At 45.9% G+C, this 27,800-nt stretch overlaps 2 protein-coding genes across 2 annotated transcripts in view; one reads left to right on the forward strand and one right to left on the reverse strand.

Moving 5' to 3' along the window:
* Positions 1 to 492: 492 nt before the first annotated feature.
* DENND11 (DENN domain containing 11) lies at positions 493 to 13,081 on the forward strand. The gene is made up of 9 exons (XM_054282040.1): positions 493 to 745; positions 5,820 to 5,919; positions 6,974 to 7,132; positions 7,800 to 7,953; positions 8,193 to 8,331; positions 8,792 to 8,923; positions 9,113 to 9,263; positions 9,465 to 9,533; positions 10,613 to 13,081. Exons 1-9 carry the CDS (start codon positions 493 to 495, stop codon positions 10,806 to 10,808), a joined length of 1,353 nt encoding a protein of 450 aa, XP_054138015.1. The 3' UTR covers positions 10,809 to 13,081.
* A 1,803-nt stretch (positions 13,082 to 14,884) lies between these two features.
* The window catches only part of AGK (acylglycerol kinase), a 38,170-nt gene continuing 25,254 nt past the window's right edge, over positions 14,885 to 27,800 (reverse strand). Inside the window, exons 11-15 of the mRNA XM_054282041.1 lie at positions 27,077 to 27,221; positions 25,949 to 26,046; positions 23,644 to 23,714; positions 19,359 to 19,443; positions 14,885 to 17,473 (exon numbers count right to left, since the gene is read on the reverse strand). Coding sequence (XP_054138016.1) covers positions 17,336 to 17,473; positions 19,359 to 19,443; positions 23,644 to 23,714; positions 25,949 to 26,046; positions 27,077 to 27,221 — 537 coding nt within the window. The 3' untranslated portion in view covers positions 14,885 to 17,335. The remainder of the gene's footprint in view (positions 17,474 to 19,358; positions 19,444 to 23,643; positions 23,715 to 25,948; positions 26,047 to 27,076; positions 27,222 to 27,800) is intronic.

A 27,800-nucleotide genomic window follows, 5' to 3' on the forward strand; every position in this document is an offset into this window, starting at 1 on the left:
TTGTGGCTCGCAGCTGCCACCACAGCCATGTGAGGGGTGCGAGCCTGCCCCCGTTGCTCTGCCCAGTTCCCGCGGCTTTCCCAGCAGGACGGCTCTGCCGGGGCTGGGGGAGGCAGCTGCTCGGCGTTGCTGTCACAGCCTGGGGGGACAGGAGGCGGAGCGAGGAGGTGAGGCACGGGCAGGCGGGCTGTCCACAGCCCCCGAGTTCCTCCCGGAGCCGGCACCGGAGAGCTCCGAGCCGGGATCTCCTCCGGCTGCCCCGGCCCCGCCCCGCCGGTGACACCCCCGTGCTCCCGCCCCTCGCTTCCCGCCCCCCGCCGGTGCGGCGCGGGGGGTGCGGCTCCGCTCGGCTCCGCTCGCTTCGGCTCGGCTCGGCTTGGCTCGGTTCATCTCTGCCCCGGTCGGCTCGGTTCGGTTCATCTCGGCTCGGCCCGGCTCATCTCTGTTCGGTTCAGTTCATCTCGGCTCGGCTCGGCCCGGCCCGGCCCGGCCATGGTGGAGCGCTCGGACGAGGCGCCGCTGCTGTTCTGGGCCGAGGGCCCCGCCGTGTCGGCGCCGCCGCCCGCGGCCGAGCCGGGCAGCAGCGGCGGCGGCGGCGGGAGCGGCGGGCGGCGGCTCGGCGGCGGCTGGAGCGCGGCTCCGTGGGACGGCGAGGGGCCGGCGGAGGCGGCGGGGCCGCAGCGGGCCGAGGCGGAGGAGGACCAGATCGTGGCCGTCTTCGTGGTCACCTTCGACCCCCGCACGGGTGAGCGGCGCCGGGAGCGGGCGGGCCGGGGCGCGGGGCCGGGCCTGGGGCTCCCGGTGCCGCTGGACCAAGATGGATGCGGCGGGGACCGGGATTCCCTTGGGGAGCGCTCCCCGCATCCCGCAGCCCAGGGACCGCTCCTCCCGCCGCGCTGGGCGGCGTGGCCGGACCCCGGGAGCGGGGGCCGTGGGCATTGCCGAAAACGGAGCACAAGGGGATTGCTTGTGGTCTCCATCCCGCCGAGAAGTTCTGGCGGGAGGAAGGCGCCGCGTCTGGTGCCGCTCGGAGGAGAGGGATGGGTGTTTCTGCACGGCGCAGGGAGTTCGTGCACGGCGCTGGGGCATCCCCTGTGCCCCGCACAGATTTAGGCCGAGCCTCTGCCCAGCGCTGCCTGGAGGGCACCAACCTGTTAGCAGCATCTGGAGAGCATCCTTCTGTCTCCGTGGAGCGGCGCAGGCCTGCCCGCAGCTATCGCTGATGGATGGCGTTTGTGGCAGGCGTAAATCCGGCAGGCTCGCAGGGCATGATCACCAGCAGCAGCAGCAGCAGCTCAGCTGCCTATTTCTTGGTGACCAGTGTGTTTAGAGGCTGGCCCCTGGTGGGATCTCTGGGACTTAGTGGTTTGAAGGAGTGCTGTGATCCAGGAGGGCAGAGGAGAGGGACAAGGGAATTTATTTTCTACTTCTCACGGCCATATCCATCACTCTCAGTGTTGTTGGACTGTGCTGTTGTATCACTACTGACAGAGGTTATTAATTTCAAACCTGTAAGTCAGCATTTCAGAAATGTCTTAACTTTGTTTTCCTAGTCCCAGTGCTCCCACAGTATCCACCAAACAGGATCTTAGGACACAGATAGGAAGTTAGCACCTGCCTTGTACCTGTGAACACAGGTACCACTGTGCAGAGGGGTCTGATGTCCTGAGACACATTGTTGGGTCTTTTGGCTGCCAGGCACCAATCTGGGGTTCAAAAGCAAGAGAGAGATTCAGGAGCCCAGGAGTGAGACTGAGCTCCTCTTTCTTCTCTAGACCAGCACTGCCTTAGCTGGTCCACAGCAAAAGCACAAGGGACAGGAGTCTGTAAAGCACAGTGAGGTTAGTTCTTCAGTGGGAGGGGAAAGTACCTGACATCCTGCTCACAAGAGGGCCTTGGTAGTGAAGACTGAATGCCAGTCCTGAACTGAAAGTCCTAAGGAAGTAGAGAACAGGACGTAGCTGCTGGAGTGATGTGGTGTCAGCAGTGCCCATTGTCAGACAGCCTGATTGCTGTGTCCCAAAACACACAAGGATTTTGAGAAGTTACCCTTTCATACTGCACCAGAGGGAAGTGTCTTCAGTCTAGAGATCATTCACTCATAAAAATCTGAAATAAGATTGGATGTCATCTTTCCACCAGGAGATGGAAAATGGAGGTATTTCTCCTAAGAATCCAAAACATGAAAGAGTCTGGGTGACTGCAACAGCAGGTTGCCTTTCAATCTGACAGCATATGCCTTCTATGAAATTGTGAGATTTTCTTGAGAGTTGGCAGAAAGCTGAGCTTTCTCAGGAGTTTTTCTGAACCAGCTGTTGCTTTGAATGAAGTCCAGGGAAAGTTGGGCAACAGCTCTTCTCACATGTGATGTGCAGTTAATGCTGGGTGTCATCAGCCTTGGAGTAGTCTGGCAAGTCCAGGAAGATTCAGCCTCCTGCTGCTACCCAGCAGGGATGATTGGACTGTGAGCAATACACCAGCAAATGTCAGCTTTACAGCTGGGGAGCAAAGTGCCCTGTGGAGGGTGTGGACTTGGAAAAACATCATGAAGGTGCAGTGGTGTGAACTTGCTAAGGTCAAAAAGAGAATACAGGAATTTCTGGTAAACCACATCAGATAGTGTGAGGGACTTGTGTAATGTCTATAAGGGCAGCTGGTCCTTGCCTTCAAGGAAATCACCCAGTTAGTGTCTGAGCTGCTTGATCCTGCCCAGGAGAAGCATGGCAGACCTCTTTTGGCAGCTTGCTGAGGCACAGGAACAGCGGAATTTCTGGTGGTTATGCCAGGTAGTGTCTGCCCAACTACAGGCAAGTAGGTGGGCAAGAGAGGTTTTACTGTGGGAGCATGAAGTGGTGACCATGCTAATAAAGAATGTAACAACTTCCCTCCAAAATTTAGAAGGTCTTGAAGCAGAGGAGCTTAGTGCACAGCAGTTGCATGTGATGAGTTTCCAAGGGTAGGTTATGGGGTTGCCAGGTCACTGTTACAGTTCCAGTGTCCCTGTGACTGTCAGTGCTCCTGTGAGTGACTGACACAAGAGCCAGAGGCAGCTTCTGAATCGGTGCTGTCCTCACCTGCAGCTTGGTGAACCCTGTGGCACTTGAGAAGGCGCTTAAAGGGTCGGTGAGTAATAGAGACAAGGAGGGAAAAGAGGGAAGTAATGTGTTTTGCACCAGTGAACATGCAAATATTCTGTTTTTCTGTCCCACATTTCTTCCGTGCAGGAAACAGAGCCAGTGTGATGTTTAGGTTTCACTTTTTGCTTCTCCTGTCCCGGCACAACATGGTAGCACTGCACAGCAGGGGACCCTAAAGCCCTCAGCAAACATCTAATAGTGAGGAGTGACAGGTGATGACCCCAAATGCTGGTGCCAATATCTTTGTGAGGATGTGAAAATCCAGTGGAAAAGAAATACAAAAGAAGGAGGAAGAACATCCTTAAATTTGCACACTAGAAAATGAGTGCTGGCTCAGACCTGACCTGAAGGTGGGAGATAGCTTCCAGGAGATCAGATCTGCAGGTCTGACTCCCAGCAGAATCACTAGTCTGCTCTCTAATGCTGGGTGACTCTCAATTGGAAAGTTTCCTGAGTGCACGAGAGCTGCTTTCTCCATGGGGAAGGGCAGCGCTTCCTGTTTTTCTACAACATTGTTCCCTCCTCCCTGCTCTGGTTTCTCGGGCAGACTGGCAGTCCTGTTGCATCTGGGTGAAGTCTCTCCTTTGTTTGCTCTCCTGTTTGGCCAGACTGACTTTCCTACTTTTTAATCTCGGCGTTTGTTCTCCGACTGCCACGTCGCTCATGTGCTCATAGGGCAGGGTGGCGTGAGGAACAGCCAGGAGCACAGCTGCAGGTTGCTCCCAGATCCCAGGAAAAAAAATAGCTGAGTGATAGGTGAGCTGGTTTGGAGGTCACATGCAGGGTAAAGATCTGTTTCAAGGGCATCCTTTCCTTATTGCTGCTACAGAACAGGCATTGTTTGAGCAATGTCTGCTTTAACACCTCTGCAGCAGATGTGACACCTGATGGTGTTTGTGACTGAGCTGAGCAAAGCCCGTCTTCCTTTGCTCTTGCTGGCACTCTCACCTACTGATCTATGAATCTACAGGTCATGACCAATAAGGGATGCTTAAAAGCACATCTGGCCTTAACCACAATTTCATGGTTATGAGGCAACAGTCTCAAGAGTTGACTTCCTCACGCTTTCAAGGAAGGTTCTTGCGCCTTTAAAAAGCGAAGCAAACAGGCTCACACAAGCCCCAGACAACAAAAGCCACCATCTATATATAATCTGCAGCCCTCCAGGGGAGCGTGCAGGCTGCTATGATGTCAGTGGCTCTCTCTGCCAGCCTTTCACACGCCTCAGAGGCCGGGGCTGGGCACAGCAGAGCTCTGTGCTCCCGCCTGTCACTGCTCAGGGCTGCGCTCGGGGTCACGAGGCTGCTGCTGCTCCAGCTCTGCTCGGGCACTGCCAGTGGGCTCCTGGATGCTCAGCTCCTCCTGTTGCCATGCCTAACGCTGCTGGGTTTTTTGAAGTCCTTGCCAGGCAGGGCTGGGGGAGGTCTACTGAATACAGCATCTATGTGAGAAGAAAAATAGCCTATTTAAATGTCAGTAGCTAAGCCCTATTCCTGTGCAGGCATATACTTGTGCAGGATGAGTAATGAGACAAAAGACAGGCTTCAGAAATGAGGCCTCAGATTTAAATATCTCCAAGAGTCTTGGCTGAGTGTAAGGCCCCTGCAAATGTACGCTGTCTGTGCAAGCACTGCTGGAATGCTCACCCCAAAGGGCAGGGAAAGGAGTGAACCAGTAGGAAACACCTTTGTGCTGCACCTGCCATTGCATTATCCTGAAGGATTTTGGTTTGTTTGCCTTGCTTTTAAAACTAAGCCACATGACTTCAAATGCTGTGGGCAGACTGACAGAGAACAGAAACTCAGTGGGGAAATCTGGAGCACATCTCAGTGCAGTGGGAATGTCCAGGTGAGCAGGTTGGGCTCTGAAGTGCTGTCATGGGAAAGTGTAAGAAGTCACCCCTTTTTTGGACTGTGGTAAACTTGTTGGACTTCATTTGCTTTAGGGACATTTTATAACTTCTCTGATATCATCTGTTCTAGGATCAGGCTCCTCAGGTGGCCTTTTCCCCTGAACAACTGCATGCTTTCTGGCTGGGTTGGCAGGTGACAGATGTTTGCTGATCTTGATCTAGCCTGTAATTTATGCATTTTTTTGTTGGTTATTCTAGCATGCACAAACACATTGCAGTACTTGGATCACCCTAGCCCCTATATAAAGCTTCAGGTAACTCCTATCCTAAAGAAAATAGGAGAGACTTCAGGGGTAACAAGTGATGACTTGGATGATGGCTTAGGGGTTTCTGTTTGACCAGGCCTGCCAAGCACAGGCAAAGAACAATATTGGTGGTGGTGTGAGTTGTCCCAGAAACTCATCCTAAAGTGCAACAATCTGTCCTTTGGTTCTTTCTTATGGGATGGATGCTTGTGTAGACCAAAGCTTATGCACCATCAGGTAAAATTGAAGATGCTGAATTAAGCTTATCATGGATAAATCCACAAAATAGCACTAGCTTCAGAAGTGGCTCCAAATATCCTGCAGTTTCTGTGCGTTGTGCTACAAGTAACATTTGCAAGAGATGTCATGTACTGTCTGTGACAATTCAGGAGATCAGGCATTGTGTTAGGGCACTGTTTCAGGTGTCCCAGGGTTAGAAAACCAACAACTTGCTATTGATGATGTGTGCATTTTAGAAACAGGTACTGTATTCAAGCTTACCTAAATTCATTTGCTTCTTTGCAGGCAACATGGTGGAATGGTGTTTACCCCAAGATATAGATTTGGAAGGTGTGGAATTCAAATCCATGGCAAGTGGGTCCCACAAAATCCAGTCAGATTTCATGTGAGTACATGTGAGCTATGTTACTTCTTCCTTTCTTAGCTGTGCATCTACACCACCAGCTCTTAATTCAGAACATGCAAGGAAAGTACCTTCTAGGAAGCTAGGGTCCTGCAGAAACTGGCTTGCTAAGCTGTTCCTACCTGTGCCAAAGATACTTTTCAGACACTTCCAGTATCGTGTTAAGTACCAGCTAGCTGCAGGGATGTGCTGTATGTCTGCTTTGCCTGTGCAGACCAACTGGGGCAGGCCAACTTCTCACTGGTATGCAAATTTTAATGTGTTCTGGGCAAATTATCTGCACTGCCACTACTGAGACTGTCAGCAGAGGCCTAGAGTGAAGGGCAAGGAATGGCAGAACTGAAATGGGAAGGATTTTGCAGGAAGAGGACTTAGAAAAATGTTCTTAACTTTGACAGGGCTTTTGGTTCCTTTAAATGTTGTTATAAACAGGTCTCACTTTCTTCTTTGCTAGTTCCTTCAGTGGAAACACATAGGAGAGGAATTTTCTGCATTCTGCTAACCCAATGTTGCAATGCAGCAATGTTTTGCAATGAACTGCAGTGTCACAATTCCTTTTGGTCAGGAATAACAGTTACTTTCTTAAAGGCCTGTGAACTGAACTCTTGCAGTCTGATAATCACAGTGTGCTTCAACGTGCTGGCACCCCAAATATGACCAAGTAGCTGTAATACTCAGACCTGCATTCACTGCAGGCTTCTTCCTTGGAGGAAGGGCTCTGCACTGACTGAATCATGCATTCTGTTGGTCTTCCTTCCAAGTTACTGATTTATTTTATATTTACTGGCCTGTGACATGGATGGTAGGGGCTTTAGTGGGAGCTCCTGGGAACTCTTGCCTTAAATATTTTGTCTTGCTTCTCAGAAGACTGGGACACCCAAGGCCTGTCCACAGCCCTTCAGTTAGCAGGATGGGATTTCAGGGAGCTCCTTACACAAGAAAATATATTCCCAAATCAGCAATTTTAGCCCTCAGTTACCTTTCTTCTTCTTCCCTTTTTGTAACACTAACCCTTCTGTCAAACCTTTGTCTGCAGTTATTTCAGGAAGGGGCTCTGTTTTGGCCTGGCCTGCTTTGCCAACATGCCTGTGGAGAGTGAGTTGGAGCGTGGTGCCCGCATGAAGTCCGTGGGCATCCTCTCCCCTTCCTACACGCTGCTGTATAGGTACATGCACTTCCTGGAGAACCAGGTCAGGTAAGTTCCCTTGGGAATGAGCCTGGCCCTTCCCCACCTGGGAGAGGCAATGCTCCTTCTATGGAGAGCAGTTTTAGGCAAGTGAGAATTCAGTGACAATGTTCTGCTGTGGTTTCCTTGACTGGGTATTTCTCCAGAAAGTATTACAGGTTCACAGTGTGAAGGAGACAAGGAACTGATTAGCAGCAGTTTGTTCCTTCCTTAACAGGCTAGTCAAATGTCATCCAAACCCTGGTTATTGTAGGCAGACCTAAGTGTCACAGGGAGAGTTGAGAGAACAAGAAGTTCCCCTTTTCTCCTTCTGAAAACAATTTTACTAGAGGTTTACAAAAGGCTTCTAATTGTGTAATGATGCTCCTGGCTAGCTGTGTGCTTCAGTTGTGTTGAGTGGATCTAGCAGCAAAAATGGTAATGGTAGAAAACTGTTCCTACCTGAGTGTACGTAAAACAGGACCAGTGCTATGCCTGTGTCAGTGTGTGTGTGTGTTCTCTGGCTGCACTGAGAGCTGGTAGTCCTGATGTTTCTTCATCCTTCCTGGATCAATCTGTGCAACTGAGGCACCCAGGATCCCCTTTAGCTGGGAGAGCAGATGTTTGCTGGGGGCAAGGCGCTAAACAAGTAGTCTGGAGATACTACAGATCTCCCCTTTTTTCCTTTCTTTTCCAGACACCAGCTGGAAATGCCAGGGCACTACTCCCATCTAGAGGCATTCTATGATGACAAGAAAGGAGTTCTCCCTGATAGCAAGGGCACCCCCAGCTCTCAGCAACCTGTCCACTGGCTGCCTTCCATCCACAGATACATGTACCCAGAGATGAAGGTGAGGCAGGTGCCTGAGGCCTGCAGGAACGGGCAGAGGGCTGCTGCTCCTTGCTGGTGCCTCATACTCCTTTATGTAAGCAGTCACTCCCGCGCTTTGTAGGCTGCTTAGATAAGATTTTGTTACTTGGACCGTTGCAAGCTGTGTGCTGGTCTTGCTCCCACATTTAGACTTAGCATCTGTGCATGTGTCCCTGCTTCACCTCTAAGCTGTTTTCTTCCCTTTCGCTCCACCTGCAGATCACACACCCTGCTGGCTGTATGTCTCAGTTCATCAAATTCTTCGGTGAGCAGATCCTCGTCCTCTGGAAGTTTGCCCTGCTGCGCAAGCGCATACTGATATTTTCACCACCCCCAGTTGGAGTTGTCTGCTACAGAGGTATGTTTCCAGGGACACTGCAGAGCTCTGATCTAGTAGGCTGAAGCATTGCAGAAATTGCCTGTGAGTACTGAGGGGACAGACATCATGCAGGTCTTCAGAATCCATTGTGACCATGTCTTGTGAAACCACCACTCAGGCTGAATTTACACGTTTCCTACCAAATGCTTTTCTTCAGGCCTTGTGAGTAAGGACGCATCTGGCACTGTCAAACTCAGTTCCTGTCAGCACAGGACAATAAGAGCACTGACTGATTCCAGAATGTGGGATTCCTATGGGAGAACTGATTATTTCCTATCCAAAACAAGATGTCATCACTTGAGAAGTTCTGGTGTTCAAGGGCATTTCAGAGCTCTGACCATTGTTTTCCTAGAGGCCTGTGGGAGAACTGGGCAATTGGGGTTCAGAGCGCCTTGAGAAAAACCAAAAGCATCTCAGGATGTACTTCTCTTGTCCACAGTGTATTGCTGCTGTTGCCTTGCAAATGTTTCTCTGCCTGGTCTTGGAGGAACTGTCCCAGAGTCCAAACCATTCTTCTATGTGAATGTGGCAGACATAGAAATGCTGGAGACAGAAGTATCATACGTGGCCTGTAAGTATGATGGATTAGGCATGATGTTTTTAGCTTCAGGCTGCAAAATGTCTTGAGACACCAGACTGTGGAATAGAATTGATGAGAAATAGGTTGTGCATGGAATGACTAACTATGCAAGCAGGAGAGAACAGTTGGTCTGCTGGGAAAGCAACATGCTGCTCTGAAAATCTTCTCTGGTTTTGGCAGGTACAACAGAAAAGATCTTTGAGCAGAAACGGGATCTCTATGATGTCTACGTGGACAACCAGAATGTGAAGACGCATCACGAACATCTGCAGCCACTCCTGAAAATTAACAATGCTGACAAGGAGAAGTACCGACGGCTCAATGACCAAAGGTAATCACAGAGGGCTGGGTGCTCCTGACAGGAGATGTGGAATAGAGAGGACACTGCTCCTTACTTTCCTCCTTGTAGTATTTTCAAAATATCAATATCAATAACTACTGGTTCAGCTCATCTCTTGAAGATTCTGGTTGTCTCATAAAGCTTTGAGGCTCACAGTAGGTATGTGCAATTAACTTGTCTCCCTTTTCTCAGGCAGATGTTAATGTATTCTCAAGAAGTGGGCGAGGATTGCAGCTCCTGTGAAGAGGACCTTTTTATCTTGTGAGTGGCTATCTCTAATACTTAGTTGGACACTGCTAGTTTTAGGGAGCCTCTTGCACTGGTTTTGTGTTGCACTGTTTGGCATGTCATGAAACAGCATGTTTGACATAGTTCCACAGTTAGCTTTCTTCCTCCTGGGTTCCAAAAACAGACTGGCTTTTCTTCTTCAGATCACCTTCCTTTCATTTTGAGAAGCCAAAATGTAGTATCCACCGGGGTTGCTTATGTGCCAGAAGGGAGAGGTGAATTTTAAAAACACAGAGATGTAAGAACGCCCTCACAAACATAAGCACTACTGCCAGAACACTTGGCTCTGGAAAGGACAGTGTTCATGGAAAGCAGGCACTGTACCATACTGGGGGTTGGTACAGTGTGGAGATCAGACCTGCATGTGAAGGATTGGGCCACTGATGTGGCTGCCTTCATACCTGGCAAGCAGAGGAACCAGAACTGGGTGTAGAGTGGGAGGTACAGAATTAGATAAAAACCACATGCCTACCACCTCTGAAGCCCTGCTGTGCCTGTTGCTACTCACACTCTGCAGCAGGTGAGATGTAATGGGATGAAACTGTGTGAAGGGCTGTGGGGGCAGAGCTCTCAGTGTTGAGCTTCACAGGTGTAGCCAGAGCTCTTTCTGAATAGCTTTGCATGTTCCTAGGAAAGCATCAGGTAAGAAGTACTTCTCACTGGTGTGTTCTGCACCAGTAATAGAGAATTTATTTACCCACTGGTTTATCAGATGGGTGACAACACTGCTTCCTCCTTTACACTAGGGGAGCTGTAGGTGTGATGTACCTGCTTGGTGACCACAGATCACACTCTAGCTGATAACGTGGCTCCTTCTGAGGGAAAGGCCACCCACAGACGGGAGCACCACTGTCAATTAACAGTTCCTGCTTTATCTTTGTTTATTCTGGGTCACCATAGAGAGACTGGAAAAGCACTACAGCACCCCCTAACAAGGTGGGATCTCTGGCTAGAGGGGTTCAGTGCAGTTCTGGGGCTCTGCTGCCTGTTTGGTGAATACACTGCCTTTTTGGAGAGTGTGTGCAATCCCTTTCTCTGACTTTCCCCTGCAGGTTTTTCATGGAGCAGAACAACCGCATATTCCAGACGCTGCTGGAGGTGTCAGCCAGCCAGGACAAGACCCTGACAGCTGAGCACGCACGGGGCATGGGCCTGGACCCCCAGGGGGATCGCAGCTTCCTCATGGACCTCCTGGAAGTGTATGGCATCGATGTCATGCTAGTCATTGACAACCCCTGCTGCACTTAAACCAAGGGCAAGAGACATGGGGAGCAAAGATCACTTTTTAAAGACTACTGGACATTGCTTAGGAGGATCACTGGAACTCACCACAGCCACAGTTATTTAATAACTTTATATGGAGAGTATTTATAATTTTAAAACAAAATGTGATTTTATTTTCTCACACTCGACTTCCCAGTGAGTACCTGCTCTAAGGTTCCTTTTGGTTTTGTCTCCCTTTCATTTGTGTTTTTTTGTTTTGTCTAGCTAGGACCAGTGGCACCTTTGCACCAAACCTCACTGTTGCCAGTGATAGCTAGGTTTTGGCCTAGCCTGGATACCTGAGGGCTGAAGACTTCAGGAAAGCACTTTGTTTGATGACAACCAATGTGAAATGCTATAGCTGAGCTTTCAGACTTGGCTGGAAATCCTCCTATCAACTGCCCCTTCCACTTGGGGACTGAAGAGGGCTTTAGCACAAGCTGTTAATGGCCCAGTCTCATAAACAGCTCCTACCAAGTTTATTGGTGGGGACAGTTAAACCAATGATAAGAACCAGGACTCCTTTAAACATTCCTCACCCAACTTTAAGGTGAACTGGAGCCAAGCCACCCTTCCTTGTAAATGTCAGAAGCAAGTTTGGGACTGGGGATGCTACAGGATCTTCTGACTTTGCTTACTGGAGCAGCAGTTTCACTTCCAGCACCTGAGGTGCTCTAAACTGGTAGAGACTGCACCTGCCTTCTCACAGATGGAGAAGAGCACCTCTCTCCTCAGTCCATCCCACCACCACCTTTGGCTTTAGTTGCATCCCACCTGCTGCTTTGGTTTAAAATCTTCAAACCATCAAGATGGTCTCCATTTAACAGGGACCAACATCACTGAGCCACTTTGCAGTCACTTTGTTGTCCAGCCTCAGCTCAGATGATGCTGGGCTGGAGGGGGTAGAATAAGAATGCTTTAACTACTGTCACTAGCCCTTCCTTTGTAGCTGATGGGACTTGTTGCTCCTTTGCTTTAACACTGTCTGCTAATCCTCCTTTTGTTGAGCCTTCAGCACTGCCTGCTGCTGTCCCTGGCTTTCTGTGTGAGACAGAGAACAGACCTTTCAGCTGGAACAACTGAAGTTTGCAGGAGGTTCCCTTGGAGTTTGGTATTCTTATCTGGCACACCTGCTAGGAGCAATGTTTAAAACCAAGTCTGTCTCTTTTTCTGGGCAGAGCTGTAGAACCAGATGAAACAGATGTTTTCTCATGCTTTTGAAAGAACAGCATTCAGTTCCTGCAGGACTAGTCATTACCTCCAAAAAGGCTGTCCCAGTAAAGAGGAACCCCTTTGCCATACAAAATCCAAGAATGCTACTGTGGGTTCTATATGTGACATACAGCTTTGCTCCAAATCCTTCAGCCAGTAGCAATATCAGCTTTAAGCTGACTGTTCTTCCTGAACTCTGGCTATAGCTGATTAGTTGCTGCTTCTATCATTACAGATTTGAGCACCCTTGGAGGTCTTTCTGTGCACTGTAGGAATGCAAACTGTAGCTCATGTATCCATTTGTCCCAGCATTTTATAGGATGAGACAGAGCCTGAACCACTAAAGCAGGCAAGCACCTTTTTGAAACAGGTGAAGCAAATGTTCTCCAAGCACACCCTCTGTGGATTGTCTCCCTCTGGAAAGGAGGAGGTAATTGTTCCTACAATTTGCCTGTCTCTGAGCAGTCACTCCCCTAGGTGCTTTTTCAAGGCTTTGGGGTGTTTTTGTACAGAAGAAAATATACTGTTGTTCATACTATCAATTGCTCACAACAACTGGAACATCATCCTTAGAAGGTTGGGGAAAAAAAATGTAGAAAGAGGTAAAAACAGCTGAGTATCATTTAATGGAAAGAGCAGTCTCTTTTCCTTAAGAAATGGCTTTGTTTTTAAATTGACACCTGAAGTAGAAAAGTGGCCCACAACCTCCACACTTTTTTTCTCTAACTTCCACTTCAGTTTTAACATGCTGCCTGCAGTGATGATCGCTGAGGAAGTACAGCTGAGCTGCCCTTGTATTGCTGTCACTTCTCCAGACATCAAAAGAAAACCAGAACTGAAACTAGTCACAAGCAATTCTCCTCTCACTTTCCTGAAGGTTTGCTGCATGGTTTAGCTGTAATCAGTTGTTAATGACTTTCTATTTTCTTTGTCAGTAGTTCTTTTGCTAAACTAAGCAGAAACAAACCTTTGATTTAATGTTGAAATGTTACAGTCACTGCAGTCAGAGGCTTTCTAACACTCTGCATTAGAGCAGTGTTGTTTACAAACTGTTGTTTGAGTAGATTGCACTGACATAGTCCACTGAGCAGAAGCTACTGAAATTCCTATTTGACTTTTAGTAAACCTCTGCTGTCCAGAAATCAGGTCCTCAGTTGTTAGCAGTAGTATGGGTGCAGCAGCATCAGAGCAGATTGCTGCAGCAGCATCCACGTGCTACATCCAGTTGGATGGCTGCAGCCTATCTTGTTCTTCCTTGCAATTATGTTCTTCCTTGTAATTGTGCTTCTCTATCAAGGCTCTCTTGGCAGGCAACTGCTACAAAAGTCAGGAAGTTGTCCAACAGAAGACAGAACAAGAAGACTTTTCTCTCCTAAGCCTTCCTTATTTGATTAGCTGCAAAAGTGCTTTCACCTGCACTCCTTTTCTAAAAGGTAGTGCTTTTATTTTTGTCATGCAGAAGGTTCTTGAGAAATGGGTAATGGGTACTTAATAGAAACAAATTGTTATAGCTTGGGACATGAAGGATTGTTCTGTGGAACCAGTGTAACTGAGTCTTATCTTCCCAGAAGATCCCATAATTCAAGGTAAAACAGTTTTGTACAGATATTCAAAATCCCCTCCTGGGCACTCGGTGCTTTGTTTCATAGTAGCAGGTGGGAGATACCTGCTGGGTATGTTTTGAATCAAAAGAGGGATGAAAATGTGGCATAAGACAGGATATTACTGATTTGTCTTCTCCCTTTGCCTTTACAGTGGTGCCTTCAGTTTCTTGGGTGTAAAGTCTCTGGTCAGTTGCTGTGGTCAGAGCCCAGGTTTGAATGGTGGTTACAGTAACCAGGGCTCTGCTGTGCCCCTGTGTGTTGTCCAAAACTCAAAGTGTTGGATAACAGTGCAGGTTCTCAGCTTGTACTTGGCTTGACTTGAACCAGGAGAACAAGAGCTTCCTAACTACATCTTAACTCAAGCTGCACTAGAAATGCATAATCAAGCAATGAATTATTACTACTTGTACTGCATTGAAGGGTAAAGCTTATGAGAGACATAAAAGCTTGGTTTTCAAGCTGAACAAGCAACACCATGCCAGACATTTAAATCTTCCAAGAGTCTTCTCACTGCAAGGTTATTCCAAGCTGCATAGAGCCAATAAAGAACTATAATGGATACTAGGACAAAGGCACTTTATGGAATCAGAATTCAGATTTGTCTTACAGACCTGCCACTACCTTTTTTTCTAGCATGCATGAGGTACTTACTGCAGTGATCTTACAGCCAATGGTCACAACTGTCACAGGAGCTGAGCTTGCCTGTTCACCATCCTTTTGGGCAGAAGAAAGTTCCATCACCTTTTGCAGAGGAAGTAGCTCCCTGTACAGGTTATTCAGTAAAGCAGGGTTATGGTGACAGCCCATTTTAACACCTGTCAGAGTTAATGAGCAAAAGGCTGGGAGTAGCTGTGGCCCTCCTGGCCACAGACTGTGCAAGGGACAGGCAAGCTTTGCTCAGGGAGGTGGAAAGACAGTGGCTCCTGGAATAGCAGGGCAAGAGCACTCTATCCTAAAGCAGAATTCTAAGTAAAAAGGATGCACACTAACCCAAACTCTCATCCTAGTCATTACTTCTAAGTTAGTTGCTGTCTTCCTCCCACCTTCCCAACACCAGTGGTGTAGTGATTATGAGCAAGGACAACAAAAATGTCTTGTACAAGGGACTGGAATGTATTGACTTAACAGGGTGATCTGTCTAAAACTGCGGGTACTAAATGCCTATGAACCAGCATTTTAGATCTTGGTTAATGCAACATGTCATTCAAATGGCAATGTTTAAATGTGGTCAAAATAAACAGGTGCCTTGAGCTGGTCTATCATTAGATTGTTATCCCTCCTTTTATTTATCTTACAGTATTTTAAGCCCTTCTAGAATGGATTGTAAGTTGAAGCCAGGATGTTTTCTTGAGTGAGACCTACTCCTCCTTCCTGTCTTGGAGTTTGTACAAAGGAAGATTTTTGTGTTGCTGTTAGACAGAAACATGAGAACCGAGTCCTTTCCTCAACACTTTAGATAGTGGGTTCAGCCCCTGCCTATTTTGTCATGTCTGTCTCACACCTCCCTTCTGAACATTGCAATTCAGAGGTCTAGAATTACCCTACACTGGAAGAACTCTGAACTGCAGAGGAAGGAGAAAAACTACTTGAATGGTATTTGTACAAGCTACTCAACTTATGCTGATATGAATATTTAAATACCAGCTTGTGTCTCAGATGATCCTTGGTACTTCAACATCAGAACAGCATCAGCAATACCAATTCTGAAGGAATCTCTTCATTACCCTCAAGCAAGGAATCACATTGCAATGGGAGCTATGGAAGAGAACTAGTGATTTCCCTGTAAAATGGTACAGATGAACAAGGAGCCAGTTGTCACCATCTCACCCCTTGCAGCAGGCTGGGTGTAATTCTAACAGCTCTGATGTTGTTTGCATCTTGCAGATGGTGTGGTTGCTCCCATAGGCCTGTGGCTCTGTAGAAAAACTGCTTACTAAAAACATGGGTATTTTTTAATACAATTAAAGCTTACCTTTTTGAAATGGCTGTTGCCTTGTCTTTCCTGCCACTGGAGAAAAAACACATCGCTGATTTTATTACAGAAATGTCAACTTGAGGGAAAACTCCAATGGTGAGAACTGCCCTTGACTCTGAGTGAGCCAGGGGCTGCAGAGCCATGTCCTAGGTGTCTCTGTGGCAAGCAAAAAGAGCAAAGCACAACCACCACGTTCCTTGGAGAGTGACCCAGGGCTCCACTGAGCACCTTCATTACTGCAAACCAAAAGACAGCACAAACCAGGTCCTGTCACCAGCATAACTATGAAAAGAAGTAGCAGGCTTCTATTCTCTTCAGTCCCAGTCAAGAGTTACAGAACAGCTAGGGCTGGAAGGGACTTTAAAGGTCACCCAGTTTAGCTAATTTGTGTCTCTGCAGTGCAGTCCAGGGAAGAACATTCAGCTTGGTTTCAGCATCCTGCAGAAACCCAACCCTGCTTCCTCTTTCAAGGCATTTTTCCTTTAAGATGTCTCCAGCAGAGGATGCTGTTGGAGCACAGGCTGCCAGGATTCAGTCCTTGACAGAGCTGCTGGAAGCCAACTCACTTAGGTCTGTATTTTGATAACAGCAGAGAGTCGACAAGTGAACTTAGACTAGACCACAGCATAACACATTGACCACAGACAATCACACCAGAAAAAGGACAATTTTCTTCAAGGCAGAATCATGTGAATTTCTCAGTTAGAATAAGGGCAACAGATAAGCTTGCCTAAGTCAGTAATACTTCCTTTCAGCAATTAAAACAAAGCTATAAACAAAAGCTCATAAAAGCAACAAAACTAATTGTGGTACTGAGGCTCAAGTGGATGGAGGTTGCATATGGAGTGGTGAGCACTGTTTACATTAGAGAAGAGCAATCAGCCACAATAAATAATAAACTTTATTTGGATATCCTTGCTGGCATCTACTACTGCAGGAATAAAAGGAATATTTACAAAAAAAAAAAAAAGACTCACTCAGCTTGTTAAAGAGTCTTTCCAAAAGTACTTAATACAGCTTTGGGTCAATGATGTTTTCCAATTTGCTTCTGTGCAATATACCTAAATTGGTCAAAGGAATACATTTCTACTGTGGAATTACTGGAACTCTGTGCTGTTGAATCTGGCAAGATGCAAAAATTAACAAATATATTATCAAGATACATATGGGGAATTTTTAAACTTGCTCCAAAGCTTTGTATCACCAACCTCCAGTTTACTTTGTGACAAAGTTGATAACCAACCATCTATTTTAATGTGGCAATTCCAATATTTCACAGAATTCCTTAGCATTACTCCCCCCAAATATTTTTTTTCCCAGGACCCCAGGTTTTGCAAGATTTTTACATGGGTAAAGTAAACCTAAGCTCTTAGAACACATGGACAAGTCTACTTAAATTTTACTTTAATATACAATTGCATTACAGCAGTAGCATCTGGCACACAGCACTCAGCCTGTAGTGCTGTAAATGATGTAAATGATGACTTCTTAGAGGAGGGGGAAGAAAAGATGCCATCAAGTTAACATGCATTTTTCAGAATTTTCATTTGCATTTTTAACCCCTTTGAGACCAGGCAAGTCATACACTTCCAAGGGAAGTACTTTGCACATAAAAATAGCCAAAAGGCTTATTAGTCTAGTGGGGTTAATCAGGTTCGTTAGGTCTCATGTGCCTTGAAGAGACAGACCCTGGTGAACACTGGCCCCTCTGCCATGAGCTCTCAATGTACCACTGCCTGCAGCAGCTGCTCTCTGATTTTGGGGTCACAGAAGAAGCGGAGTTTGCGGGGCAGGAGCTTCACCTCCACAGGCATCGCTTCGTACTCCTCATTATCAATGCCAAAGGATCCCTCAGTGCCCTGTGTGCAGTGAGTTAAACATCAAGTGTTATCTCAGCAATGCTGATTTTACTAATAAAACAGCCGCATACTTAGCTCAGTCCCAACCAAGATGACCCCCTGCCTCTGCCTTCCAGCCCATTTTCTCTCCACAACACAGGGAGACCTATCCTTCACCACACAGAATGTATTAAGAGTCTGGTGCATGAGATGTTACCTCACTTAGTTACTAATTAGTGATAATTAAACACTAGGAAGCTCTAATGACCCGCATTGTTTATACTGAAGGATTCTTTTCTATTGGAACTACAATTATGTGCACTTAGATCTTGGGTCTGCCAGTGGTGACATAAACTAATCTGCAGAAATGCCTGTTAAGTAACTTCTATTAAATCCATGTTACAAACCCCTTTCAGCTTTGTTTTACTATATTGATCTGAAACATGAGATGCAAAGTAATTTACTGGCCAGGAATTACTCAGCAGTAGAATTTTCTCAAGTGTTTAATGCTGATAAATCACCATGTGATTAAAACCATTCATCAAAATGGCAGGCTGACTACCTAAAAACAAATCCAGTGACTGCTTTGTGTGCCCTTGACTCACAGGAGGGCTGTGGGTACTCAAACCAACCCCAAGGGAACTGGGACACCAGAGCAGCACAGACATGGGGAACAGTACAAGTTCTGGCAGTCAGAGGTACAGCAAAGCAGTTCACCTCCATCAACATAAACTGGTGAGACCCATCTGGGCTGCCTCCAGTTCCCTCACTGGAGCTGGGCCATGGAGTCAAACAGCACTGCTCTGTACCATGCACCCATGTTCTAAAGATCTTAGCAGCAGCTGCAGTATGAACAGCTCATTTCATACCACAACCCTTACTTATGGCCCAGGTGTACTTAGTCCAGCACTGCAGAATATTCTTTCAGAATCAGAAATTTGTCATGATCTGAATTCAGTGGAAGCATTAGGATGCTGGTTAATCACAGCATCATAATTAATGATTTTTATTTGGTAGCAACAGATTTTTTTGCCTTTCAACAAATTCTTTATCCCTTAATATGGAATTATTTTGCCAAATGATAGATCACTTGGAAACAGAAATTGTCTATGAGATTGATTTAATGTCCTTGAAAAACAAGAAACTCTCATCCCAGGGCTGCAATAACAGCTCAGAGGCAGGAAAAGACTAATCTAAATTACACAAGCAGGCACAGCTTTGTCTTCTTTCTCAGCTTCACCATTTCAAAGTTTTGAGGCACTTCCTAATAACTGATCTCAGCTCCCCCGCCCTGTCTCACCCTCCTTTGTTTTTAATATTTATCTTCTTCTCTACAGCACAATGCCTTCTGGGGTAAAATGTACCCATCTTCAGTGCTAAGGAGATGATGATCTGCATATCACAGCATTACAGAATGCTTAAATCAATAGTGGATCATCTGGTCCAACCTCCCTGTTCAAGCAGGGTCATCCCAGAGCACATTGCACAGGATTGTGTCCAGATCATTCTTAAGTATCTCCAGTGAGGGAGACTCCACAACCTCTCTGTGCAGTCTGTTCCAGTGCCTGGTTATCTGCACAATAAAGAAGCTCTTCCTAATGTTCAGGTGGAACTTGCCATTTGTGTGCAATCAATTCAAGTAAGAGACCCCTTAACCACCATGACTATCTCCATAAAAGATCTGCCACTATTTCCTGGCAGAACAAAGCTCTCCCATCAGGTTTACAGACTACCTGGGGAACTTCAGTATGCCTGTCCTAGCAAGGGACTCATGGCTGCACTGTGGAACTTTGTGTCACCTGCAGTGTAATCAATCTCCCAGATTTAGAGTAGGGATTTCCCAAAGTGCAGCATCAACAGGTAGAGGAAACAAAGTGAAAGTTTTTCAGCTCTCCCAGCTTCTCACCTCTGGAAGTTGCAAGATGCATCTGCTGGCTTGGATGCACTGACTCCCTTCAGGGCACATGTGTGGGTCACGCATCTTTTGACTTCTGTTCAAACCAAAAGAGAGGTAAGGTAAGGACATGCTTCTCTCACAAACAGCTTTCCTCAGAGATGGCATTTTGTTGTGGTACATCACTAAACATTTGGTAAACTTAGAGTTATATACACAAATATTTGTGGGTTTAACTGTGAAAAAGTAGAAGAGTCCTTCCTTCTTCTGTTGCAGTCAATGCATATCATAATGCACCAACAGCCTCCAACCAGCTTCTGCTCTGAGGCTCACTAATTATATTTGAACACTGAGCAGTTTTGTGCTCTTCGCTTCCATGCTGAATTATGCACTTCCTGCAGTGACTACCATCTCCTCATAGCTCATGCAACTAAACTTACCAGCAACCTAAAAAACCTAAGCCAAAAAGATAGTAATTTAATGGTTCAATGTAATTATAATTCTATCTAAAAACAAAAAAAACACCCCCATTTTTCATATCAAAACCAATCAGCATGACATTTCCTATCAGCTGCTTCTGTTATCACTCATGAAGAAACCCTCATCATTTTATCCATTCCAAATCAACATATCCAGTTTTGACAGTTTCTCTCTTCTAGTACCTGTGAGATTCTTATTTATGCACTATACTTAGGTAAGTGCTGCTTCCTTTCCCATGCCTGTTGATGTCAAAAGCAACCACATGGAATGCAGTTTCCTGCCTTGGAAAGCTGGTGTTGCAAGTGCCACGTGGTCTATTTCAAGGCTTAGGCTGCTGTCCTGTCACTGTCTCAGCTGTTACAGACACTGAGCTGTGATTCCTCGTCCCCACAAGTGCTGCTGCAGAGTGAGCACCAGCTCTGGGCTGTGCTGACCTTCCTCTGGCCTCCTGACTGACCACACAGGAACCTTTTGACTGACCACAGGCAAAGGACACACTGCACCCCAGGCAGCAACCTCTGAGTCTGGGCCCCTCTCCAGACAGACAGCAACACACAAATAGCAGAGAGAACAGCACAGAATTACAGTGTTAATACACCACAACTCTCAAGCATGGTGGAATTATCACAGATATTTCTCTGACAGGCAATGCCTGCTGTCCCCAGATTTCCATCTCTATATGAAGAAGGCTGATATGAAAGAAGGGTGTATTTTAATATAGCCTAGGAAAAGAACTCACAAAAGCATGTCAGAATTTTCCTGTACACCAAGTCTTCTATGCCCTGAGGAAGGCAGTGCCTCTAAAGTCACAGAAAATCCCAGAGAAGGATTATGAGAAGAGAGGGCTGAAACAGGAGATGAAAATCAAAGACAAAGGAAAAAAAACTAAGGAAAGGGCAGGGAAGGACAGAAGCAATATTAACTGTAGAAAGTTTGGTTTTAATCAAATATGTATACACTAAAAGATTGATGAGTGACTGTGAGGGAATTAAACATCCTCCAGCAATATAAATTATAAATCATTGATGGCATGCAATACTGTCAGTTTATACAGTGCTGTACAAACAAGCAGCAAGATTTCTCACTAAAGTTTAACCTGCTTGGAGTTTATCATACAAGGTCCTAGATACTAGATACATACAAGGCATACTCTGGTGAGCAGGCAGATTTTTTTGGCCAGTGAAGGCACATGAAGCTCTATAGAGATGTAATTATGGGGTCAAGGTAAACTCAAAAGAGCCAAGACATGGAATTAAAGATCAAAGTAGAACACTGGTAGAGCAAATAAGACAATCATCTGCAGTGATTGCCTCTCTAGTGGTCCAGCAGAAAAAAAATCATAATTCATTTCCTTTAGACTCTGCTCCTCACTCAAGACCAGACAGGAATGTGAAACAGATACAAGATCAGAAGTCTAACAGCAAGTTTCCATTGCTTGTTGCATCCCACTCTATGCTGGACCACAAAAACACAGGCAGAGAGAGAACCACAACACCTACTGCACATAACACACAACTAGAATATCATTTTCATATCCAGAAGTTGCCAATGTTAAATGAGTCAGACTAAGACCTCTAACAAAAAACCACAATTTTATGCACTGTGGATGATAACTGCAATCATGCCCTGGAGTGACAGCTCTCCACACTTTCCTCTACAGAATGTAAACTGGCTACCAGGATGTGGATTACTGATGCCACCCTTTCCATGCCTGCTCTCCTTCCCTCAGCACTCCACTGTAAACAACTCTTCTTCTCCCATCTTATTTAAGCATCTATGGCTGCTGTGGATGCTCTTGTTCACACAGCCAGAGGGCACTTTTATACGCCTGGGATGACCTCCTCCTTTCTTGGAAATGCAACAGCAGCTGCCCTCCAGCACACTGATGCATCCCCACACCTCCCCAGACACACACACTGCCTGAGCCTCCATGGCACTCTCCTGCTGGATGTGTGGTGACCCATCAGCTCTCATCTGCTCATGTCAGTGCCCTCTCCAATATAAAAACCCCTTGTTATCTGCACTGATAAGGTATTTCCCCTAAAAAACCTTTTTCAACCCCCCAAGTTCTGGTATTTGAATTGCGCAGTAGAAAAGAAGAAAAAAGAGCTGTTTCACACATCTCCAAAGACAAACCCTGTTGCTGCTAGGCAATGGGGGGCCTCTGATAATGGGCTTAACTCAACTCCAGCTGGCAAAAGCACAGTGGGACCTCTGAACACCCTGATTCTGCCTTGAAGAAACAGGGCACCTTTTCTCTGCTCTGACTCCTCTCTGTACAACTAACCATCCTCTCCCACTGCTCCCCCACACCTCTCTTTGTCTTTCTTGGTTACCTACAGGCTTTTGGGCACTATTTAATCAAAAGAGCTTGTTTCTCTGAACTTTGCTTGAACAGCTCAAAGCTTTCAGTACTGCCTCTAATTAGCTCTCAACAGCAGGGCTGTGGTAATGCCCCTCAGAGGCTTTTTCTGCATGACACTGTAACTGCAGTCAGAAATGAGCCACACTCCTGCAGGGAGCATGTCCAGCCAACACAGGAGGTATTATTTACACTGGGAATACACTTGAATACACCTCCCTCAAGTCACACAAGCTCATTTATTTTTTTCTGCCAATAAAGTGTTTGAGAACCCAGAATAACATCTCCTTTATGAGACCAGATTCCTCTTGGTTTTAACAAGAAAACTGCCTCCTCCTTTCCCTTTGTAGCCTTCAAAGCAAACAAATCAGTCCCAAGCAACCACAGTCCACATGCTCATGCAATTTAAAAGCAGCTGCAGGTGGTAACCTGACTTACTGTGTATGCATGGGTCTGAAGATTTTATTCCCACTGGGGCTCCTGGGAGGCTCAAATAAGGGGCCTGAGTTGGCATCAGTATCATAAACAAGTATCTTGCAGGAATTATTAGAGTGATGACAAGCAGGTAAAACTGCACTGAAATCCCCCCATTGATTTCACTAGAGGGAGCTCGAAGACTGAGAAAACAGCAAATGAAAAGGTAATATGGAGAGGAGCTCCCCTGGATTCAGCAGGAAAATCTGTTGCTGGTAAAACCTGCACTGAAGATGCAATGCATTTGTGAGTGGGACTGTAAAAAGGAGCTGGAAAAGGCAGCTCTGATTTGCTGTTTGTAAGAGCAGGAGGAACAAGCACACTACAAGACAACATCACAAGCACAAGGGAAGCAGTAACATTCACTTTCTCCACATGCTGCTTCTTTATACCTGCAGCCTTTCTTATTCCACATACAAGCAGGATCAATACATTTGCTTAAAGTCCCTGTTTAAATTCACACCTTCCAAAGTTCTTCCAGCTCAGACCTAATTTCTCACAAGAGCTACTGAGGCAAGGAAGCTTTTCTTAGAGGACACTCTAAGAAATTCACAGTTCAAGAATTCCCAGGTACCACTAGTACAAACAAACCAGCTCTGTGATCCACCTCTCAATCCACTGAGCAGCTAGGGCTGAGAGATTCTGGGCTAAGTCTGCACAGCTGCCTATAAAACTCAGTAAGGACAGTAATATCCAAACAGTACTGACTTACAGCAACAGGGGAAAACATGAAAGGTATAGCAAACTCAGAAGCTAGGAAGAACTCCAGCTTCTGAATACTCCAGGTTCTGGAGTTCTGCCTTGTTTACAGAAACAGAAGATGAGTGAGAATTTTAAAGAATAAAAGTACTAGTCCCTGAGAACAGTACTGGCTGATGTGCTTTGCAGTCCTCTGCTTCTGAATTTTGCAGCACAGTATGAGAGAAAACCAGCACACTTTTCAGACACCCTGCCCCCTTTTTGCAGCCTTGCCATACTCACCCTCTGTGAACAAACTCCCCTTTGCTGACACACTCTGCCTCGATGCAAATGTCCATGAAGTCCTTAGTGCGCTGTGCAAAAAAGGATTCAGGAATCAAGCAGTTAACATCTCAAAGTGCCACACCCATGACACTGCAACATGTTCACACAGTGGCCACTCCTTTGTCCCCCAAAAGGAGGCAGAAGATACATTTCTGCAGTTCATGCTTTATTCAAATCTCAACTTGAGATTTGAATTAGAAATTACAGACTGTATTTTCCCATTAATGAATATTCAATAAATACCACAAGAAGCAAAATAATGAGTCACACGTTTGGCTTCTTGTTACATTTAAAGACAATAGCAGATCTCTTAGGCTCTTATTTAATTTCTATTCAATGGGTCCTTCATGAATTTAAGCAATAGTACAATGATAGAACATTTGGCCACCAAACACCACAGTAAGAGGATTTTAAACAATACAAATTGGAAATCAAAGTGTCCTTGGTAATAATCCTCTAAACTCCTTACTTAGCTTTCCCATTCACAGCCTGCCCTTAAACTGAGTATACAATACAGCTTTCTTCAGGAAAGCAATTTTGATTAAGACACAACTTTTTTTTTAATGCATTTTAATATTTTTGTCCTGGCAAAAGTCATAGTGAGCAGATGCAATCAAAATGACAGAAGCAAAAATGAATGCATCTATTAGTGTAACTTGGTCTATTCCTTGATTTATTCCTGTGCTGTTCTGTAGAGGCACTGCCTGAGCTGCACCTGTGTGGCTTTATCAGCTTCCCTTCAGTGGGGCAGCCTCTGCATGAGTCTGAGGTGAGAAACAGACTGGCTGGCAGCAGCCAGCAGATATGGCATGCCTTGGTATTGATTCCAGAGAGCTGCTGGGCAGCTTTGAGGACTACAGGGACAATGGTTTCAAGAGAGAGACTTGAATGCAGTAATAAGGGATACACACTTGTAGAAAGAGAGTATCAGTATCAAGTATGCACTATCAAGATACTTCCTACTCTAGAAACAGGAAAATACAACTGGCCTAACATGAACTTGTCCATTTCTCTAAGATATACAAGAGACCTGAGAACCCTACATCACTTCCTTCTTTTCAAAACCAATATTAAAGTGCCTCCTGAAGGCCTAAGGGAGGCAAAACAGACAAAACCACAGAAAGAGCATAAGGGAGTTTGTGGCAATCAGATACTTTTTCTGTTCTTGGTAGGTGTGTTTTTACTTTACATCACTGGCTCCAATCCAATTGAACAACCAAAACTCTTCTGTTCAAGTGCCACCTAAAAACCACTAAAAAATACCCAAATACTAGTCTCTGTCTAGCTTCTACCATTACTAAGACACTGACAGTCCAAATCATAAACCACAACAAAGAAGAAACTAAAGTTCATGGTGGTATATTCTAAAGAGAAACTAGGAGAACATTAAAAAACTATATTTGTCTGCTTGGGCTCTTTTGGTCTGATCCTACAAGATAACATATCAATATAACTCACATTTTTATGCTCTTAAAAACCATGACTTCTAAGGAAGAAATATGTGGCAGAAAGTTCAACGCCCCCTCTTAACCTGGGTATAGTGGTAAGGGTTTCCTGCCCCCCCTGAGGAGGAAACGTAGGGAAGCTCACAAGTATAGGATCACTGTGTAAGCATTTTCCTGTAAAATTAAAGACTGACATCTCTCCAAATAGCTTTCACAGCAGTAAAATTGCACCAAAACACAGGCATGAGCCAAAGAGAGGTTCTAAAACAGTGTATGAACAGCATGAACGTGCTGAGAAGGTTATGACAGGAACAGTTCCTTTGATGCCTTGCTTCTATACTTTCAACCACCTGCACTTCCTTTCCTTCAAATCAGTGTAGCCCATGTCCTTTCCCTAGTACCAATTATTTTTAACTCCACTCTGCAAGTCTAAAAAAGAGAGAAAAATAAAAAATTCCAGCCAGACACAAAGGCTCAGCTTCCTTCTAGCAGTAGCTGATAAAAGAGAATCACTCTCACATAAGTGAAGAGGGAAAGGAATGCTTCTTGGTGCTTTTTTTACTCATGGGAAATCCTAAAACTTCTGTTTGGCTACTGAAATCTTGTGCAAATTCTTTCTGATCCCACTGCATCCCAGTTTTACATTGGTCTCCCGTGCTTGCACACTGGATCTGAAACTTGCCCATTTCTCAATCATGGACCTCTTCTTCCACAAAGCAGTAAATGTTATTTATATACACCCAAGAATGGGAGTTCAGCAAGACAGGAAAACTCTGTGGGCAGGCAGCATTTGGAATCCCATTATCTTATGGTCTTACTGCTAGATCAAGTTGCTTGTTCCGAGTTGCAATGGAAAGCTCAATGGTGGACAGCTTCAGCTTCTCCCAGTCCTCAGGGGCTACCTCCTGGGGGAACTCTGTGCAGCAGGAAGAGAAGGAATCAGTCATTCAGTGCAATTTAATGACACACATCACTATGAAGCAGATGCTAGACACAAAATCAGTCTGAGCCGTTCTGGCCACTGGTTTTGTTACTCTAAAATGTCAAAATCTTAAAAATTAAAAGGGAGCTTAGAAGTACTGAAGAAAAGAAATAACACCATCAGCATTTGCATAGTATCAGAAAAGACTGTCAAACACAGTACATCACAGCCCTGTGAATCCTCATGTCCAGGGATTGACACATCTCCTGGGCTGGTGACAGGAACATTTAGAAAACCCATGAAATGCTAGCACCAAAAAACCAGGAATCCAATGTTCAGGAGGCTGTGGTAACATTTCCTACAGGAGGAGCTCCACAGTTCAGCTCTCGTATCCAGGCCACTTAGTTCATGCTCCTGCATGAATCACCTCTGCTAGCCAAGGAGGAATGAGGCCTTAGCAACAGACTGTGCAGAATACCCACTCTCCTTCCTCAACCCAACCCAAGAGAGGCTCAGAGAACACAAAATTTATGGTATAGAAGGAATTTAAGGTACTAAGAGAAATTTGGGCCTGGCCCAAATGTTACTGTTCTATTTACAGTAAAATTTGTTGCTCTGTGTCAGCAACTCCCCCCACCCTGGAAAAACAAGGGCTGCTCCTCTCTGCCCAGCTCACTAAGAAGCCATTCTGCTGGAAGATTATTTCAAGAAGCTCACCCAGAAGTGCCAAGTATCCTCAATGGATGCCTCCACTGCAAAGGTAACTGTGAGCCCAGGGAATGCCCTGGGTTCTCTAAGTGAGTATTTGCTTATGAGACCACAAACATCTGTTCCATTTCTGATAGACGCCACTATAACTGTCTTGACAAAAATCACAGTTTAAAGAAAAAAAGGAAACAAACAAATAAGAGTAACAAAAAAGAGAGAGCAGTGAAGTAGATATGCCCTCCACACAACACAGCCCTGGATGTGTCAGAGGAGCAGAGCCTGCCTGTGAGTTGATGGCAGAGCACAGCCAGCCCACCTTTTGGAGATGACCAGTACGATCGCAGCCGTCGGTAAAGCCTCACATACAAAGGAGGTCTGGATGATTTCTCCTCTGGCTCCTCTGGAGGTCTCTCAGTTGGACCCACATACATGAGACAAGCTTGATGTTTCTGAGGCCACTCCTTGGATTTACATGGAAAGAAAAGACAGAAGACAAAGGGCATTTTGTTTAGGGCATGTCCTGTTTATTCTGTTTAATCCTGTAGGCTGTTTACTGTGTACTCACACATAGTCCTGCAGAGCTACTCAGGCCCCCCACACTGCCTCTGCCTATTTTATGGCTCTTCAGTCTCCAGGTTCATTGGTGAGATGACAACTCTGCAGTTTCAAAAAGATTACCCACAGTTCCCAAATCCACTAATCTAATCCTTCCCTGCACAGGAGTGAGGGCATTTTCCCCTCCTGTGAACAGAGGGTGAAGGGATGTTTCCTTTGCTGCTGATGTGGCAGGGTGACACAGCTGCTTCTGGCTGGAGGGAACAACCCAAACCAGCCAGGTCACCAGCAATGTCTGAAAGCACAGCTGGTTTCTGCATGGCAACAAGGCAACCTCAAAGAGCAACTGCTCAGCACGATCCAGTGCAAACAAAGCCTACAGTGCTGTGTGCAGCCAAGGGGCACTAAAACCTGACAGGCCTTTGTTCTCCACAACTCAAATAATCCAGACCTGATAGCCAGGTGCTTCTGAACAGCAACACAAC

This window comes from Melozone crissalis, unplaced genomic scaffold, assembly GCF_028551555.1.
Source record: "Melozone crissalis strain CALT ecotype California unplaced genomic scaffold, PUWL_Pcris_2 ptg000033l_1, whole genome shotgun sequence".
NCBI lineage: Eukaryota > Metazoa > Chordata > Aves > Passeriformes > Passerellidae > Melozone > Melozone crissalis.